Raw genomic sequence first — 20,917 nt, forward strand, 5'->3', positions numbered from 1 at the left:
CCACCTTGTTGAGTACTTGTAGCAACAGAGGGGTTGGCGGGTATGCATAAGCATTGAGGCCGTCCCAGGAGGCCGACAGGCTGTCCACTCCCAAGGCCTCCCTGTCTGGGAGGGGTGAGTAGTACAGGGGGAACCTCTTGTTCAACCGAGTCACAAACAAGTCCACGACCGGAGCATCCCACAGGGCCCCCAGGCGAAAGACCACCTCGCGATGGAGGGTCAACTCTGTCTCGACCAGACGGTCCGACCTGGAAAGGGCGTCGGCCAAGATATTCCTCTTGTCGGGGACGTGACGGGGGAGGAGCTGGATATCCAAGCGGCGACAAAGCTGCAGGAGCTCCCAAGTGAGATGGCACAATGTGTCGGATATCGTCCCCCCTGTCTCCGAATATAAGCGACCACCGTTGAATTGTCGGAGAAAAGAGAAACCCTGTGACCCCTCAGATTAGACGTGAAGGCCCTCACGGCCAGGATGACAGCCTGCATCTCGAGGATATTGATCGACAGACGCGCATCCTCCTCTGACCACATGCCCTTGGTGGTCAGGTCCCCTTCGTTCAAATGGGCGCCCCAACCATAAAGGGAGGCGTCCGTGAACAGGGACATCTTGGGTGACGGAGGGCTGAGCTGCACTCCGCGGAAGAGCTCCGTCTCCAAACCCCAGAAACTCCACACCTCCCCCAGAAGGGACCCCGGGATGAAAATCCGCTGGTCGAGGGAGTCCGTGAAAGGACGCCAACTCGACAGCAAGAGGAGCTGGAGTGGGCTCATATACAGGCGGCTGAAAGGAACCTGGTCCGCTGCTGAATTGAGCAGTCCCAGCAGCGACAGAAACTGTCGGGCTGTGGCGCTGTCCTGACGGCAAAAAATTCCGACCAAGGACCGAATCTTGCGAATTCGGTCCGGAGGGGGGGACATCAGGCCCTCTCGTGTGCGAAATCGCACCCCCACGAAGACATAATCCTGAGCCGCGGCCAGCTCGGATTTGTCCAAATTTAACAGTCACCCTGCCTGTCTGGTTGTGATGAGCAGAAACTTTGCCTGCTTTCCCAGACGGCGATGAGCCTGGTGACGTAGCAGCCAGTCGTCCAGATAGCAATGGCGCTTTAAGCCCATGGCGTGAAAAGGCGCGGCAAACGCCTTGACGACTGTTGTGAAAATCAGCGGAGCGGAAGCCAGGCCGAAAGGAAGGGCCTGAAACTGATAAACCTTTCCTTCAAAGAAGAAACGAAGGAAGGGCTGAAACTCTGGATGGACCGGGACGTGTAAGTACGCGTCCTGAAGGTCCAGAGAGATAGCCTGATCGTTGGGCTGCACCGCGACCGCTACTGACCTGCTTGTCTCCATCTTGAAGCTGGGGACCCGCAGGAACCGATTCAAGCTGGACAGGTTGATGACCAGTCTCAACTTCCCCGACTTCTTGGGGACCAAGAAGACGTGGCTGTAAAAACCGGGGAGGAATGGTTGTCCACCAGCCTCACTGCCTGCTTCTCGAGAAGAGACAGGACCTCCGATCGAAGGGCAAGCACCCTGACGGGGTCTGCTGGCGTGGACACCGGGTTGGGAGTCGACATCATAGGGGGGGGACGGGAAAAGTCCAATGGGACACCGTGTCGGAGCATATCCATCACGGGGGAGTCGTTTTGACACCACCGGTCCCAAAAGGCTGCGAAGTGTCGCAGTCTGCCACCCACAACGGCAACTGTGGGGGCGCCACCTGAAGGCGCAGGAGGAAGGACTAAAAAGTCACTTGCGCTTGCCCCGCGACCCTTCTCTAGGAAGGGACGCTTGGGCTGCCCGCCGCTCCCGCGAGAGGGAGCCGCAGCTTCTTCCTGCCTTTGGGGACGAAAGGAGGAGCCACGCGAGGACGAGGGCCCACGAGGAGCCGACGAACCTTGGGGGCGTCGAGACCCCACCTGTAGTCCCCTGTACGCGGCCTGTGCATAGGAACGCGGGCGGGGGGCGGCCTGGGGAGTCAAAACTGACTCCATCAGGCGATCTGACTGTGCCTGAGCACCCATGGTGTCAGGCAGGAAGTCGTGGAACAAAAAAGGGCCACTCAATGGAGCGGTCCTTAATGCCCCCGCAGAAACTGGGATCTGACCGTGCTCAACCCCTCGATGAGCAGGTCACGGCGTTTTAGCACGCCGTTAGCCGCCTGCTTAGCAGCCAGATCACTGGCATGCTGCAGGGATTGCTGGAGGGACATCGCGAGAATGTGCTGTTCCTCCGAGGCATCTGCGGCTAAGGACCTGGTCAGAGCACACAGAGTCCGGTCGGCGTAAGATAACACCGCCTGGGTCTCTTTAGGCAGGGCCTCATCATTCTTCGCATCCTCTAAGGCTGAAGAAGAGAGGACTTTAGGGGGTACCAAACCGGAAAGTTGGATGTCGTCCTTTAGGGGCGACAGTGAAACCGGGTCGGTTCCCGACGGTGAGACCCAATAATAATCGGGTCTAAAGGACAGGCTCGAAGGGGAAGCGGTCATGAATCGCTTCCCAGTCTGAGTCCAGGCACCCGGTCCTGTAGACGGGAGCGTCGATACCAGGGCACGCTGGTGACCCCCGCAAGAAGGCGCTGTATTCCTGAGAGCCGTATCCAATCATGTGGAGGCTCTAATCAGGGCCGCAGACACGGGCAATTCTTGAAAAGCCCGGTCAGGGACCGCATCCGACTCCTGCTCGGAGGCGTCGCCGAACAAGTCGAACGGCACCTTACCGAGGGCGAAGTTGACCATCGGGAGAGGACAAGTGTCTTGCGGCACAAATTGCCTAACAAAAGCGCGCAAGTCGCGCATACCCGCGACAATGGCGGAATCCTCAACTCCGGAGGGGTAATCAGCCCAAGAGGCTGAAAAAGACTGTGAGTCGCTAAACTCACAGTCCATTGGCTGATGACCTAAGTCAAAAGCCACCGGCCTTTCGGCCGGGCGAGTCGAGGACCTGTCATGGAGGATAGAAGCCTTCACACAGTCCGTCAGACTCCTGAGCAACTGCCTTTGCTCCTCCGTGAGAGAGGAAGCAAGAGGCTTAGGATCAGTGCTCAAATCGGACTCCCGTGGGGCAGACACAGGAGGGGGGGAGGGGGGCATGCCTGATCGGCAGCCACACCCGTCGACCCCGACAAAGCAGGGTGGGGTCGGACCGAGGAAATGGACGTCCTGACGGCACCCAAGTGGCGGGAGAAGAGGAAGGCATCCCGGGTCCGGCCCAATGGGGGCAGAACTACCCGCACCCCAACACGGGGAAGAACCAGGCCGGGGACTATGAATCCCCGATACACCGGTAAAAGGACCTCAAAAACCCGCCCAGGGTGGAACACCCAGAGAAGAAAAAACTACAATGAAATGGCCAGGGCCATTGTGCTCACCTCATGTGGAGGAAAGATGGATAAAGAGCATGGTATTGTGTCATGTAGTGTTAGGTTTGATGTAGGTCCAAGCAATTACAATTTCCCCAAAATGGCCAATTTACAGTACATTCGACCTCTGTGACCTTGAAAAGTAGGTCAAATCAAAGAAGACCCGGGTGACACATTGAATGGTTGTTAGAATTAGATGTACCTATGATATAAAATTGGTGCCAATCGGGCAAGTCATTACTAGGAATAATGGCATTTTAAAGAATTTAGGATTTGGCCCCCTCCCTGGAGGCCAAACGGCAAATCAGATCGCACCAAACTTCGGTACCTAAGATCACCTGACCAAGGGGTACATGTGAACTTAATTTGTGATCAATAGTCATTGCAGTTCAGAAACGTGCCATCGTTACATCCTAATGGCCAATTTACACCATTTGACCTCTGTGACCTTGAAAAGGAGGTCAAATCAAAAACCCGGAGGATATATGATGCACCTTTGCTAGAAGTACCTACCATACCTTCAAAATTTCCCGACTACAATTAAGGGAGATATTGCATATTTTCACTTTTAACGTTTGGCCCCCTGGTGGCCAAACCATGAAACGAATCGGACCGAAACTTGGTCTCCAAGGTGTCATTACATAAGGGTACATGTGTACCAAGTTTCAACTCAATAGCTCTAACAGTTACAAAACGTGCCCTGCTAACGGACGACGGACGACGACGGACGACGACGACGACGACGACGACGACGACGACGACGACGACGACGACGACGACGACGACGGACGACGGACGCCACGGTATGGGATAAGCTCACCTCTGCTAAGAGGTGAGCTAAAAACGATACCATTACGCCGAATTTCTATTGGAAAAACCACAAGTGCTACAAAAACGAACGGGTCACGTGACCTACAGCCCGGGAGAACGGAGAAAAATTTCTTGGAGACGGCAGGAAAAGCACGCTCCGGAAATCGAGGGGGGATTGTCACAGAACGATCTCACCCGTCTCCTAGAGTAAGTAAACCTCCCGAAGGTGTCCTGGGGTGCCCATCTTTAATGCGGAATCGGCCGAAATTGGACAAAAATGTGGTAAGGAAACTCGGGACAGTGTGTAACAGAGTGCCGAGGAAGAAGTACTGGTGATGGCGGCTCACACGAGGCAGAGGCTGTATGAGACAAGACCACAATTGATTTTTAAGCCTTTTAACATTTAAATTGTCAATGTTTGACCGCGACGCATCAAATACTGCGTGCGGTTGTGAATCTGAAATTTAAATTATGTTATTCCGGACAGTCGGGCAAGTAAATGGTGAAAAATAAACTGGTAGTTGACCACGGAAATTTTTTGATAATCGACAAATTAGACAGACTTTGATATTTCCACTCTTTTCAGCCAACTGGCAGAAAAAACTCAAAACACGCCCCCTATTACCAAATTAGCAAAATTCGAAATTAATTTTTTCATCAAATAATTTATTTATATCTGTAGACTTGCCACAGCAAATATTTTGTTAATACCTGTACTTGAGAGTTAAAAACATGCACTCGTCTAATTGATAGGCCTCGACCCTCCAACCTGTGAATATTCATTAGTGGTCTTGTCTCAATGAAGGTAGATTTCAGGAGTTAACATTTTGAGAATTTTTTCAAACTAATGTAGATGACATCCCACAACTCTCCAACAAAGGAAAGTGATATCTGGACATTTTTGGAGAAATGAGAGACATTTCAAAGAGTGGTACAACTGTGCCAAAAGCGACGAAAGAGGACAAAATCGACAAAAAGTCATGATTTTGCAGCCAACAGCACCAAATTTAAAGACCAGCCCTGGCCAGAATAAGCAAGTTATGGAGCTGAAAATTTAGAATGTGATTTAGGAATATCTTTGCTGCTTAGGGCACAACTTTCAGAATCAAGGCCTAAGTAGTTTCAAAGAAATTACATGAAATGGCCAGGGCCATTGTGCTCACCTCATGTGGAGGAAAGATGGATAAAGAGCATGGTATTGTGTCATGTAGTGTTAGGTTTGATGTAGGTCCAAGCAATTACAATTTCCCCAAAATGGCCAATTTACAGTACATTCGACCTCTGTGACCTTAAAAAGTAGGTCAAATCAAAGAAGACCCGGGTGACACATTGAATGGTTGTTAGAATTAGATGTACCTATGATATAAAATTGGTGCCAATCGGGCAAGTAATACTAGGAATAATGGCATTTTGAAGAATTTAGGATTTGGCCCCCTCCCTGGAGGCCAAACGGCAAATCAGATCGCACCAAACTTCGGTACCTGAGACCACCTGACCAAGGGGTACATGTGTACTTAATTTGTGATCAATAGTCATTGCAGTTAAGAAACGTGCCATAGTTACGGCCTGACGGCCAATTTACGCCATTTGACCTCTGTGACCTTGACAAGAAGGTCAAATTAAAAACCTGTGTGACATATACTGTATGGTGGTTAGATGTACCCATGATATCAAATTGGTGGCAATCGGGCAAGAAGTTAAGGAATAATCACATTTTTAAGGTTTTTGGATTTTGCCCCCTGGTGGTCAAGTGGTGAATCATATTGGACCAAACTTCGGTCCCTGAGATTACCTGACTAAGGGGTAAATGTGTACCAAATTTGGGATCAATAGTCACTGCAGTTTAGAAACGTGCCATCGTTACATCCTAACGGCCAATTTACACCGTTTGACCTCTGTGACCTTGAAAAGGAGGTCAAATCAAAAACCCGGAGGATATATGATGCACCTTTGCTAGAAGTACCTACCATATTTTTTTCAAAATTTCCCGACTACTATTAAGGGAGATATTGCATATTTTCACTTTTAACGTTTGGCCCCCTGGTGGCCAAACCATGAAACGAATCGGACCGAAACTTGGTATCCAAGGTGTCATTACATAAGGGTACATGTGTACCAAGTTTCAACTCAATAGCTCTAACAGTTACGAAACGTGCCCTGCTAACGGACGACGGACGACGACGGACGACGACGACGACGACGACGACGACGACGACGACGACGACGACGGACGACGGACGCCACGGTATGGGATAAGCTCACCTCTGCTAAGAGGTGAGCTAAAAATGAATGGCAACACAACAAGACTTGTAAAAATGAAACCGAACTTAGACCGGGGCTAGGTTGACTCATATTTGGGTCAAATTAAGTTTTTTTCTCATTATTTTAGCTTGTTTTGACCTTAAATCATCAGCAATACACTATTCTAAATGAATTAGAGTGATTTGAGCACATTCAAATTATCACTAAATTGACCCAAAATGTAGTGTAAATGGAGACAAGACCACAATTGATTTTTTAAGCCTTTTAGCAGTTAAATTGTCAATGTTTGACCGCGACGCATCAAATACTGCGTGCGATTGTGAATCTGAAATTTAGATTATGTTATTCCGGACAGTCGAGCAAGTAAATGGTGAAAAATAAACTGGTAGTTGACCACCGAAATTTTTTGATAATCGACAAATTAGACAGACTTTGATATTTCCACTCTTTTCAGCCAACTGGCAGAAAAAACTCAAAACACGCCCCCTATTACCAAACTAGCAAAATTCGAAATTAATTTTTTCATCAAATAATTCATTTATATCTGTAGACTTGCCACAGCAAATATTTTTTCAATACCTCTCCAAATATGTACTTGAGAGTTAATAACATGCACTCGCCTAATTGATAGGCCTCGACTCTCCAACCTATGAATATTCATTAGTGGTCTTGTCTCGTATAGGGGCGCCGCCTAGGTGTAGCTAAGTGAACTAGCTAAGAGATTTCTTCCTCGGGTGTGTCCGAATGGAGTACACATGCAAAAGTCTGACCTGGGTAGAGTATGAACGACACAAAATTCAGTGTTAGAGGTCACCTGACATTGGGGTCTTATGTACAAAGTTCATAGCTCTAGCAGTTAAGAAATATGCCACAGTTTTTGAAACAGGATACAGACGATGACGACGATGGACACAGCGGTATTGTATGATCTCCCCTACGGTGAGCCAAAAATCAGCATAATTTGCCCGCTGGATTTGGCTCACCGTAATAGTAATCCAAACTTTTGATCACAGCATAATAGTGAAAATAGTCTGTTAAAGAGGCCATTTATATCCGTACCCTACAGCCGACCCTGAACAGTGACGGGGGAGGGGGGAGATATCAGCTGCCTCAGATTTACACCGCGCACTGACATCTCTTCCGAACAGTGACATTAGACTCTAGCTGACGAAGAATCTAGATTGATACGAAAATTTCTGGACTATTTTCACTATTATGCTGTGATCAAAAGTTTTTAAACTACTTTGGATAGCTGAAAGTAGTTTGTGAGAAAAAGGGACCTTTTTGGCTAATGAGAGAAAGTGCCAAAGTACACAATGGCACCATAAGACCATCATATAACTCAATGATGAAAATTCCAGCATCAATAGTTACGCTCCAGAAACCAATTACAGCCAATTAAGGCTATTTGACCCCTGTTTTGAATAGTTTGTAAATTTTGGTGGTTCTTTTTCCTGCCTCTTTGTATTAAGTCATTTTCTTTCCTATGATACCTCATCACGTCGGCCCTTTGTTATTGTATTGATTACGTCAGGTTAATTTCAGTTGCATTTTTACGTCATTTTAAGAGTTAATCACCAGGCGTATGTCCTGTTTTCCTGTTGCTTAGGAATACGTACTCTTAAGATTATGAGTATGATTTGCTTCTCTCTGATTTATGTCTTTCATTCGATAATATTCATTTGTAAGACTACGTATTTCATTTGTCTTATCTTTGCCTTCTGCCTTTTGCAGAACGTGTGTACTTGCAACTGTTCCATTGTGAATGTGATTTCGTCATCGAATATAAACCAACCCATGCGACCTTGAAAAGTATGTCAAATCAAAAACCCGGATATTATGTAATGTAGTCTCATAAGCAATGTCCACAGTAAATGTCATGATTTCAGCGAGCAGAGTACATGAGATAAAGCCAAATGTAGTGCAGTCGTATGTAAATCCAGTTTAAGATGGCAGAATACGCAATGTCAGGCAATTTGTACTCCCTGCTAATATGTCTGTCCGCTTTCGTAAATCTACCATTCCGAGTGCCATCAAAGTTTGGGAAACTGTACCCACGCACATCAAACAAAGTTACACGCGTAATTCTTTTAAATTCAAACTCAGAACCTCTTTGAGAGGCAAAGCAGACGTATGTACTACAAAAAGACTGGACTTATCTCGCTCCGAGGAAATAAACCTCAATAAGGTCAAATGTGACCTCCTTTTCAAACATCATTTTTTTACTCATAATTTTGATATTGATCCATCATGTGCCTGTGGTTACAGATCCCAAACAACAAAACACCTCTTCTTACAATGCCCTCTTGCTCAAAACATCAGAGCTGACCTTCTTCAGGACCTTGGACAACTGCCTTCCTTAAATCATGTATTTTTCACTTTAAACCTAAACCAAAAGCTTGTCATTTTACTTCACGGGCACCAAGCGTTCCCATGTATAATCAATCAAAAGATTGTTTCTCGCGCAGCCAAATTTACTGGGGAACTGCTTGGTGTCACTTACACTTTTTTGTGATTGTTATTGCTGTTACATACCTAGTGTGTTTTGGTTTTTTGTTTTGTTTTTTCCCCTGCATTTTCTTCCTTTCTTTTTCATATTGCCTTGTGGCTAAAATATAGAATATATGTCTGTACCAAACTGTACAGCCAGGGCTGCTAATGTCCCCTCGGGGACCTTAGCCCTGGCTAAATTCATCTTTGTATATTAAATATGTTTGTTGTCATAATAAAAATACAATTGAAAATGGCACCAAAGAAAATTACCGGTACCAACTAAGTACAGCATTTTGGTTATAAAGTTGACTGAATTGCAGGGTTATTGAAGAGTGTACATGTCACATGGAAATTGGTTGACATCTGTTTAACAGTTTAGCAGTACTAGGACTTTGTTGGATTTTCAAGATGAACACCTGGTGGCCATATTCGTCACAGGATTTGACTGAACATTAGGGGTATTGATAAGAGTACATAGATATATAATCTCATGAAGTTTGGTTGCAATCCGACTTTGTTTAATTTTCAAGGTGGCCGCCTGGCGGCCATATTTGAAGTCCGAGCGGGACAATTTTTTGGGGTAGGATAGAGGGTCCCTAGATACATGTCCTCACAAGTTTAGAACCTTCTAGCTCAAATAGAAACGAAACGTGCCACCTATCGGTGACTTTGGTGCCAAGTGGTTGAGATTGCCTTTTATCAACACTCGCCAGTGCGTGCTGTGCGTTATGGTAACTATGAGTGCATCTCACAGGCTTTATTCCGATTACGGCGTAGTCAATCATAATTGATCGGGCTAACTAAAGGATTACATTAACAGCCATGTATGCATGGAGAATGTACAATTTACTCTAGGTTTCCAAGACATGTGAAAGTTTTCAGGGCCACCCAGACCCTATAGAGTTAGTTGAAATACATACCTAAATTTGACACAGAAAATTTTAGCAAATTCTTGGAAGAGGTCAACAAATGAATTTTCATTCATTTCTCCTGGGTCAAGGCTGAGAGCATTCGCTAAGAGAGATATGAGAGAATCAAGGAAGTCATCCACCCGCTGTAAGGCACGCATGACATTCAGCCTGAAAAAAAGATTTGTAACTATAAAACTCAGCACCGAGTGATTATTTTCATATACAGTATAAATGAGGATAAAGGTAACTAGAGCCTAGACATTGTCATTGATTATGAGCTATCACTGAGATACCCCCACTTGCTCAGCTGCATCTATGACTTGGCATATCGACTATATATGCAAAAATAAAAGTAACAGCAAACTGCTAAATAGCACAACCAATTCAATTACATGCAAAAAACTAAGATAGTATATAGGTCAAACCAAAGTCGGTATGACATGTGATATATCGTTGCTTGAAGTACCTACCATAAAAAATATTAAACGAAAACAAGTCACTAATAAGCGAGATATTGCACTTTATACCTTTTCTAGTTTTGGCCTCCTGGTGGCCAAGTGGAGAATAAGATCGGATCGAAATTCAATGTTCGAGGTTACAGGACGTAGGGAGTCATGTTTACCAAATTAAAAGTTCATAGCTTTAGCGGCAAAGAAACGTGCCATAGTTACACTCCAACAGCCAATTTACATCATTTGACCTATGTGACCTTGAAAGTCAGGTAAAATCAAAAACCCGTAGGATATGTGATGTATCCTTGCAAGGGAAACCTACCATAAAAATTTTATCGAAAAACGAGTCACTCATAAGAGAGATATCACACTTTTTAGGTTCCAACTTCTAGCCCCCTGGTGGCCAAGGCAAAAATTTGATCGAACTGAAATTCGGTGTCAAGAGGTGACATGACATAGGGAGTCATGGGTACCACATTTCAAGTTCATAGCTTTAGTGATTAAGAAACGTGCCATAGTTACAATAAAATGCCAACTTACACCATTTGACCTTTGTGACTTTGAAAATAACCTCAAATCGAAAACCCATACGATATGTGATGTATCCTTGCTAGAAGTCCCTACCATAAAATATCATCGAAAAAAAGTCGCTAATTAGCGAGATATTGCATGTTTTACCTTTATTAGTTTTAGCCCCCTGGTGGCCAAGTCCAGAATCAGATTAGAATGAAATTCAGTGTCAGTGGTTATATAATGTAAGGAGTAATGTGTACCGAATTTCAAGTTCATAGCTTTAGCATAAGGTGAATGTTAAATGGCAAAATATGCTTTTCAAGATGGCCGCTTTCCAAATCAAAAGAAAAAAATGTAGTATAGCGAAAAAAGAAAAAGAATTTCTTTTGAGTTAAAAAAGAGCGGGAAATTCAAATCAAGATAAATCTAGGTCAACACAGATTTTTTGCTTCGTAACGCCATACAACTGGTAGTATCAATCAAAACTATTCCAATTTTATATCGAAACCTACTTGCATACAGCCTTCCTCAAATTTATTTCAAGCCTCTATCTATTAGAATAAAGCGACAAAAAATGTCTTTGTTATTTACGCCTTTTGCCCCCTGGCGAGAATTTAAGTCGAATTAGCTAAATTTTCTGTCAGCAGCATATCAATGTGCTGTTCTTCCTGTTGGCCAGATTTGAAGTGCCTAGGCCTTACAGTGTTCTTCACAGGATCTGATTTATAAGGGGCGGATTTTGGCCCGAATTACTGACCATGGAGGCACCGGAAGGGTGCCTGAGTCTTGGCCCTCCCCCAGAAAAATTTTGAAATCTAGAGGCTTCGAGATGCGATTTCAGCTATTTAGTTGGCACGAAATTCATAGAAATTGAGCCCATATATTACGCCGAAAAATTTCCAAAGTTGTGTCGGGACGGAACTTGAGCATAATGATTCTCAGCTGAGTGAAGTGGTACCGTAAGCGCATGTTAATATCAGAGATGTCAAATCTCCGCCGATCGGAAAGTTGGGTCCTGACATTCCTGCAGAAATGCAATAAAAATCACAGGGGGGTAGGTTAGATTTGGATCCTTCTTGGGAGCTTCCTACCTGCATTCCATTCTAAGCCCGATCGCCTGCCAGAAACCATTCCCGCCAACGATACCGCTTCACGACCCGGCCGCATGTCGCACTAGAAAATCAATACTGGTAATTTATGCGTAGCTCTGGCAATACATGCCCGCACTTCGGTTGATCAAAGGACATTAAATCCCAGATGGAGGCCAGCGAACCAGGGTACATTCATGAATTAGCCGGGTGAATGAGCAACTATCGTATTCATGACCAATATTTGATAGTACTCTGCTGATTGGTCAGAAATCCTGACGTCATCCACTTCGGAGCAGTTCGGTAGATTTCACCGTGATTCGTATTCCAATTCCTGGCGACAGCATTGGCGCTGCAAGCGCTGCTTTCACAGACAGGCCCGGTTGTCATGAAGGCCACGCCCTAACCAATCAAAATTTATCATTTACGCCAGACGGGTGTCAGAAGACCAAATATAGATCAAAGAAGACGGAGTTAGTGGAGTTACAAGGTCATTAAATTATGCCTACATGTATTATCGCCAGTTCACAGTGCACACTTCAAAGGGATGTTTGACATTGATTGAAACATGTTCCCGGTGATGGAATTGAATGGAAACTCTTGGATTTGAATGGAAATGCTTGGTTTTCCATGGATATATTTTCGATCGACCATGTCAACAGACTGACTAACAAAAATAACAATGTTGAAAAAGTTTTCCGATCTACGCTTTGTGGTGGCAGTGACAGGTCCGACCACTACTGGCCCGACCACAGCTGTCTGCATGTACATAAGACTGGTAGGCTCCGTCAATAGCCAAATATACAAGCAATGATAGAAACCTAACCTTTTGCTAATACTACGTTAAGAATTATGTTGTAACAGAGGCCGGCCTACGATTGACGGCAGGCCAAGACCTAAATCTTGACCATTTTTATGGTGTTAATTTCAAGTTAGATTCTACAAAATCAAATGTTTTTATGACTTCATATTTTCAAAAGCTAGCCATCTAACTTTAGCAGTTTTATCCCAACCGCAAGTATAAGCAGTTCTATGCCTACCAGTATTCATCTTGGCTTATCCACATGTAGCAGTGAGTCAAGAACCTTACTTAGATGTGCCGGCATGTCAAAGAGGTTTGTTAACTCAATATAAGTCAGGAGATTAGCTCCTGGTTTTATCATACTTGTTTTTATGTGAAGTAACTTAGTTAGTTTAAGGCATATTGGTCAAATTGGATTTCTATAAAGTAGCTAGATTGGGTGAGGTGTGTGTTTTCTTAGCAACTGTTTAAGCCAAGGCAGGCTTGGCCTGAAAGCCCAGTTATTTTCAAATCGTTGATAGCTTACCAAGAGATTACCATTATGTAACAACTCCAGCCAAGTAAGATTGGTATCTAGCGAAGGTTGCAAAGGAGGCAAGTTGTGGCCTCAATTTGAGTAGACTTATCTGATTGGTTCTGGACACCCGAGGGGTTGACCTTAGGGGTTCCAAATAGGTCCTGAGTGGTCTCTTATTGGTCAAAGTCTTCATCAGAATATTCATCGGGGCGCACTATATAACCCAGGGCCTCAGCGGTAAACGCACTTCTGGAATACCTTGACAATAAAAGACATCTTAACAACATATATCATCTCTTCATCTTGAACCTTTCAGTTACAAATCGGTTGGTTTGGATTGACACACCTAGTGAGGAGACAGCCTCAAACGGAGAAGAAGAAGCAACCCCAGAACCTGAACTCGAGTCTGCACTAGACGAACTAACACCTGAGGCGGAGCCAGAAGTCACAGACGTTGCCAACACAGAAACAGCACTCGAAACCCCGGACATCCAACCAGAAGAGCCACAACTCAATGTTCCAGCTCAGGAAGAAGTAGAAGTCATAGAAGAACAAGAACCGGAACAGCCAAAACTCAACATTCCAGAAGAAGAAGACGTCATAGAAGGACCAGAACCAGAACCGGAAGTACCCAATATGGCGACCATGGCACCCGTGATGCTCACCAAATTTGACGGAAGCCAGAACACAGATCTGTGGTGGTCCCTATTGACACGTCTCAGGGCGGCCATGACGTGGGATGGAGCAGCGGCTACCAATTGGTTCCCTTTGTACCTTGACAAGGCGGCAGTTACTTGGTATGGGAGCCTCCCAGATGCGACCAGGACGGATGCGACTTTACTGGAGGCGGCCTTCAAAACCAGATACCGCCAGCGGCCACTGGACATGTCAATGTTGTCCAATTCGCAAGGAGACACGGAATCTGTGACATCTTTTGTGGACAGAATGCAGGTAGCATTCGAGGGACACGACTTGCCTGACAAGGTTGTGCTTATGGTAGTGTTAAATGGACTTAAACCCTAGCTCAAGGCAATCATCATTCCCCAAGACCCAAAGACATTCGAGGACCTTGTAAAACAAAGTAGGATAGCAGAAAGAACAGTGGAGGAACTAAAAACCTCACCAACAACAGTGGCAGCCATTAATTTGCCAGAGATCGCTGCCCTCAACAGCAGAATAGACAGTCTCACCAAGGCAGTGTTTGCGTTTCGCCAGCCTCCAACCAATCAGCCACACCAAGAGGATCAGAAACAGCAGCAGCGTGCTAGAGAATGTTCAGGATGTGGTAAGTTTTGCATTACAAGATCTCAATGTCCTGCTCAAATCAAAACTTGCTACAAGTGTGGTAAACTTAATCATTTTGGAAGGGTTTGCCGCAGTGCTGTGCGTAATTTCCAACAAAATCAGCCACACCAAAGCCAGTACAATCAACCGCCAATGTGGCAAAACGCCCAAACTCAACCACAGCAGTTTGCTCATCGTCCTCAATCTAGGCTCTAGGAAAATTCGTCCCCGGAAAATTTATCCCCGAGGAAAATTCGTCCCCGGATAATTCGTCCCCGAGGATAATTCGTCCCTGGAAAATTCGTCCCTGAGGAAAATTTCGTCCCCAGAATATTTGTCCCTGGAAAATATGTCCCCTAGGATAATTCGTCCCTGGGAAATTCGTGCCCGAGGATAAATCGTCGCTGGAAAATTAAACAAAAGTTGAAAGTTTCTGACATTACTTTCTAGTAATAACTACTACTTACTACTTTCGACTTTTCACATTCAGTGTTATATCTCTAGTTACTACCCTACTAGCTACCTACTCCCCTCTTTTCATAGTAGGTAGAGGTAGGCAGGCGAAATAATTAATTTTTTTACAAATAAGTATTTCTACTGGTCAGAATGAAAGAAAAACTCTAAATTCTTCAATAAAATATTTCGCCTGCCTACCTATACCTACTATGAAAATAGTGGGGTAGGTAACTAGCTAGTAGGGTAGTAAAGAGAGATGTAACACTGAATGAGAAAAATCGAAAGTAGTAGTTATTACGACAGTCCATTCGACAAGACTTAAGAGTCTTGGAAAGTAAAGTCAGAAACTTTAAACTTTGTAAAATTTTCTGGGGACGAATTATCCTCGGGGACGAACTTTCCAGGGACGAATTATCCTCGGGGACAAATTTTCCGGGGACGAACTATCCTCGGGAACGAATTATCCTCGGGGACGAATTTTCCGGGGACGAATTTTCCTTGGGGACGAATTATCCGGGGACGAATTTGCGGGGACGAATTTTCCTGTAACCATAAAGTGAAGCTAGTGATATCTTAAATTGTTTCTGAGCTGGATGAAATTGCTGTGTATTGTCGAAAGTGGTGGTTGTAATCTCTTGCTAGTCTCTTAGCTCTCTCCTTTAATCCACCCTCCTCCCCCCCCCCTCTAGTTCTAGCCTGTCCTTATGGTAGTCAATGTCTTTAACTGGCCCCCTTCTCTTGGCTTGATAGAATGCACGCGTTCGAATTGTCCTTACAACTCGTCGTCTAATCCTAGTTTTTAGCTCGCTTTCCCATTTCTTATAGTACCACTTCCTATTGTCCATTTCTTTCAGACAATTCATTGCTGCTGCTGAAACTCGGGCACCAAGTCTCTTGAGCTTCAGTGGAATGGACTTTCCCCGTGTATTGTTCATGGTGTGGATTGCTGCATGAACACGACTGCGATAGTTTTTAAGGTGAGTCACGTTTTTTGGCGCAATCAAATTCAATTGCCGATTGGTACTCTCACAGGCCTGTGTATTTGTCGCATGACGTATCTTTTTTAGACATGTTTTGCTCAACTTCATCTCCAGTATGCTTCTCACAAGAAGCTTGTCAGCATCACTCATGTTGAGGTCCTTGGCTGACAACTCCAAGTTGCTTAGTTTGCATGCACTCCACCAAGAACCTTGGCCATCGCATACGGTTGTTTCGATTGAACACTGGCTGCAGTCACCGTCGAAACAAGCGATCAGATTGTCCACTATTGTGGCTAAGTTTTCACCAATTTGGTCAGTGTCCCCATGATACTTTTTAAACAGGGTATCGAAAATTGTGGATGCACGGATTGCAATATCACTGGAGAGACATTTCTTCGCCTCTGCTGCATCAGGTGCCTTTATACCAACAAACATTCCCTTTGAAAATTGGGCTCTCATGCCTTTACGAAATTGGACTTGGCCCAAATGATATGTATCCGACATTCTTTCTACTTTTAAGGCCTTCCCAAGAAAGGTGCTGAAAGCATCCTCCATGCCAGCACTACATTTACCGTCACCGTCGGTTGTACAGCAATGAACAAGTAAGTGATTAGCTGCCAACTCTAACCAAACTATATTACCAATGTCATATTCCCTGAGAACTTGATAATCTGGAAGATTCGCCTTGCATCCATCATGTGCTTCATCTGTGCCACACTTTGGTTGGAACCCTCTTCCTAAAAGCCATGCCCCCTTATAACACAGTTTGTCAAGTATACCTACTGCAATGATTTTGTGGGACGGTGTCTCATTTTCACGAACTAATCCCACCGCTTGAGTCGCGGCTTGACCGGGCCTACTTCGTCTGGCAATAGTAAAACTATTATAGACTGTGTCCATTTGAACACTGACACCTGATTGATCACATCTCATTCTTTTCACCTCTTTTAGATAATTCTGTTGTCTCTTCAAGTCATCCTTATTGAGTTCAACAGTTTCCATCCCAACCCTATTGACGTTGTTTTGTAAACTTGATTTTGACATTGGTGGAACATTTGCGATTGACAGTAATGTCCTAGTCTTTGATTGACTACCAATTTCCTGAGAAGCCAGTGCCCATGCAACATTTATTTCAGCCTGCTTTGCACCACGACCTTGCTTCTCTATTTCATTATAAAGTTTAAAATAATGTAGCAGCTCCAAAGCAAATTATGAAATTCCACTATGTTGTATATTGACAACAGATTTGAACAGGCCTTAGTGTACAGATCACAGTACTTTTTGAATTTTCAAATTTGGTCAAGCGGTTTTGATTTGATGGCACGGTCAATATAAGGAAAGTTGTCCATTTCGGGAACAATGTACATTGTATATTCATGTACTTAATTAGTGTATCTAATTATCAATTTCTTCTGACGATTTCAAGACAAAAAGTATCAAACAGCTGCAATTCAGTTATTTCAAGGATTGGAACCACTAAATTTGGCATGTTGGCTATTTTGGGTATGCCAAGTTCAAATCTGTCGTCAATTTTTTTAAAAAGATGTATTAATTAGTGATTAATTAGCATATTTAATTACCTAATTAGCATATTTATTGGTCAATTTCACTGAAATGCAAAGATTTAGTGAATATAACACAATCAAATGAAATGAAAATACCTGTTTCAGTAACTTTTTTTCAGTTCATGTCTTGGCTTATCGATTCTTGGGGTTGTAGGTCTTATCTTAGATACATAGGGGGCGCTACCAGTCAGTACAAGTCAAATGGGGGGGCGCCACAGTCAAAATCGGGTAATAATACACTTTCAGCCTATCAGTGGTTGCAGTATTAAGTTCCGATCCTCAAACGTCAGGATTTTGCTTATTATTGTTTCCAGGACTCATTTCAGCCACATAGTGGAACAACCAGTCTATTCAAGTCAAATAGGGGGCGCCTCCAGTCCATTTAAGTTGAAAAGGGGGCGCTGCCAGTGTAAATCCACATTCCACAAACACCAGGGGTTGATCGGGTACTGTGAGTATATGGCTTGTCATATATCAAAAACCCAGCAAATAGCATACGGCTCCTTTCATTTCAAGGAGGGACTTCTGTAAGAAACCAGAGGGTTAAGATGTATAACACTACAATGTATAAACATAACACAATTGAATTACCATCATTCCAGGCGTTTTTGCATCTTATTCTGACATTAACCCAAGAAATTCCTGTCTGGAAGTTCGTTACCTGGCATGAAACTGATGTTATATCATATATGCGACTCAAAAAGTTAACTAAAACCGCATAGAATTCATCTAAAATGATTTGTTTTGAAAAACTTCCTGGAAAAAACAAAAGTCAGCTGGGACAACCTGCTACCCCTCCATGGACGATCCAGTAATATATTAACCAATCAGATCGCGAGGTCGCAAACAAAAGAGCAACGCGCAGGGTTACTTCCGCTAACATCAATTATGAACTCGCCCAACGTCATTGATAATGTATTCACGCAGTTCAAAACAGAGTTGGAAAATGGGATAGGTGGTGTTCAAATGCTTCGTGTGAGTAAGTTTACAATCAAAATTTCTTACGGGGTCGATGATTTGAGGCAGAAAGACTTACTTTTCATGGTGATTCCGTCCAATCTGGAAAATATTGCGCGGTTTGATGATATTTTGCGGCCGATTTTGGCAAATTTCAGCGGCTTACAACTTTGTTGTTTTTCCTCGAAATGACTCCGTGTTTCGTCACACATATATTGTAACAAGCCTGCTGATTGGTCAGAAACTTGCATGGGATTCCCATGCCGCGATGACCCGCGGAATTTGAGTTGAAGAGGGGGGTTTCCCGGCGCTGTGCGGGCTCGATCGGGAAAAATTGCCTCGCACACGTTCTACGTTTTTGACGCGCTGTACATGCGGTGCTTTGGAGTTGCTAAATAATGCTTCCCACAAGCAAAATTACAATTTGCACACCTCAGTGCCCAGCGAGCACTAGCACCCTTCTTGATGTCATGTTCTATCTCAAACTTTGGAATGTCACAATGACCAATAAAGTTGAAATGGAGCTCTGCACACCCATTCAGCATTTCAAGAATTTTAAATTTGCTGGCAACAATGTTAGTATCTTCAGTTAGTATAACATACGTATTGTCCTTTGCAGCATCCTGCCCCCGGCGAAGTATCTTCAGTGGGCTGACTGTGTTCTCGACCGTCGGTGCATAGATTATGCCATCCGAACGCTCACGCACAACATTGTCGTAATCATCATTACTGAAACGCGACCAGCTACCATTGGTTTTCTCTGGAGGCATTGTCCTGCTGTAGGGCGAGTGGTAAGAGTGACCAACTTGAAATCCACGGCTTGGCTTTTTGCTTAGCTTAGGCATCTTGAGTTGAAGTTTACTCTGTGGAGTCCACATGTAAAGTGACCCCAAGAGCATACCTAGTTGACACTTGAGGATATTGGGATGGTTCATCATTGTGCTTCTCTGAATTGATGAGCTGCTAAGATAAACAAATACCTTAGCCATAACAGAAGTCATATCCTAATGAAAAACAAACATGTGATACACATGTGTCCTTTGATCTTTCAAGTTGAGAATGTGAGTAAATGAGGTTTCTCAGGGTCAAAGGGGTTCACTTTGAATTGGCCACACAAGCTCTTTGCTGGTCATATGAAGTTTAAACTTGATAGGTAGGCAAGTGTCAATCTGAAGTAATCTGGAATTGTGACTTTTTGAAAATTCAGACTCAGTGTTGTAGAGATTCTACAATTTCTATAATCCGTTGTCATGGTAACTGCCCAAACTTAGAAACCTGGCCCTGGGACATCCAGCAATGACCATATGAACTCAAAAACTCTTATTTCTAATAATGTATATATCCTTTATTTCAAACTAACAGTGCTTAGTAGGATTCAATAATTTTTAACAGAAATATTACATGTTGGGTATTTAAGAATTTGCCACGCCCACATCACTTCAACATAGAATTTGAGGCCGGACATAGCAAGAAGACGAACACGAATAAAAATTTTACAATTCAATATAATTCAAAAATTCCTTTTGCACAGTAATGTGGACATCTAGGGGAATCTGAAAAGCAGATCATTTGACCTGGGGCCAACACTGGCTCTCTACTAGGGCAGAGACCTGTATTCATCCGCGACCGGAAGTGTGGCACAGTCACATAGAGCTTATCAAAATGTGAAGTTGTGGTAAATACATGGCTGGGATGGACCAAAGTGGAATTAATTCTCAATCTGTGGTTGATTCTTAATCTACAGAGTCAGGCCATCACAGAAATATGCTTTTTGATAATATATTTAAGAAAATGTGGTCTCAAGGGTCAGTTTAGAACTTGTACTTTGACAGGGCCATATCAATGCGCCAGTGACGTTTTGATGGATATGGTGTACGGAAATCTTTTTTTCTCAGGCAATCGGTATTGGAATTTTTTTAAACTTTATTATGCTATTGGCAAAGGGTTCTTCTTGACATATATAAAATTTTGTGCAGATTGATTGGTCCAAGGTGTACTTTTTTTACCAAAACATATGCACAACAATGCACATGTAATGTACACAAGTTTTAATAGAGGACTCTGGCCTAAAGGGTTAAAAACGTGCCATAGTTACACTAAAACAGACAATTTACGCCATTTGACCTCTGTGACCATAAAAATTAGGTCGAATCAAAAACCCGTATGATGTGTGATGTAACCTTACTAGGACAACCTACCATAAAAATTTTATCGAAAACGAGTCACTCATAAGAGAGATATCACACTTTTTAGGTTTCCACTTCTGACCCCCTGGTGGCCAAGTGAAGAATCAGATCGGACTGAAATCCATTGTCGGAGGTCATCTGACCTGGGGGGTCCTGTATAAAAAGTTTTACGTTCATAGCTTTAGCGGTTAAGAAACGTGCTACTGTTTTTGAAACAGGATACGGACGCCGACGGACACTGCGGTGTTGTATAGACTCCCTTATGATGAGCCAAAAACCAA

The 20,917-nt window shown here is 44.0% G+C and overlaps 1 protein-coding gene across 5 annotated transcripts in view; it reads right to left on the minus strand.

Moving 5' to 3' along the window:
- LOC135498061 (uncharacterized) overlaps window positions 1-20,917 on the minus strand; it is a 133,705-nt gene that overhangs the window by 90,105 nt on the left and 22,683 nt on the right. For 4 of the 5 annotated variants that reach the window (XM_064788212.1, XM_064788214.1, XM_064788211.1 and 1 more), the window contains exon 2: window positions 9,846-10,004. In XM_064788212.1, coding sequence (XP_064644282.1) covers window positions 9,846-10,004 — 159 coding nt within the window. Of the gene's footprint in view, window positions 1-9,845; window positions 10,005-11,892; window positions 11,975-20,917 lie in introns of all 5 variants that reach the window. The other variant, XM_064788215.1, reaches the window with a different exon arrangement.

Source organism: Lineus longissimus, chromosome 13 (assembly GCF_910592395.1).
Source record: "Lineus longissimus chromosome 13, tnLinLong1.2, whole genome shotgun sequence".
Classification (NCBI taxonomy): Eukaryota; Metazoa; Nemertea; class Pilidiophora; order Heteronemertea; family Lineidae; genus Lineus; species Lineus longissimus.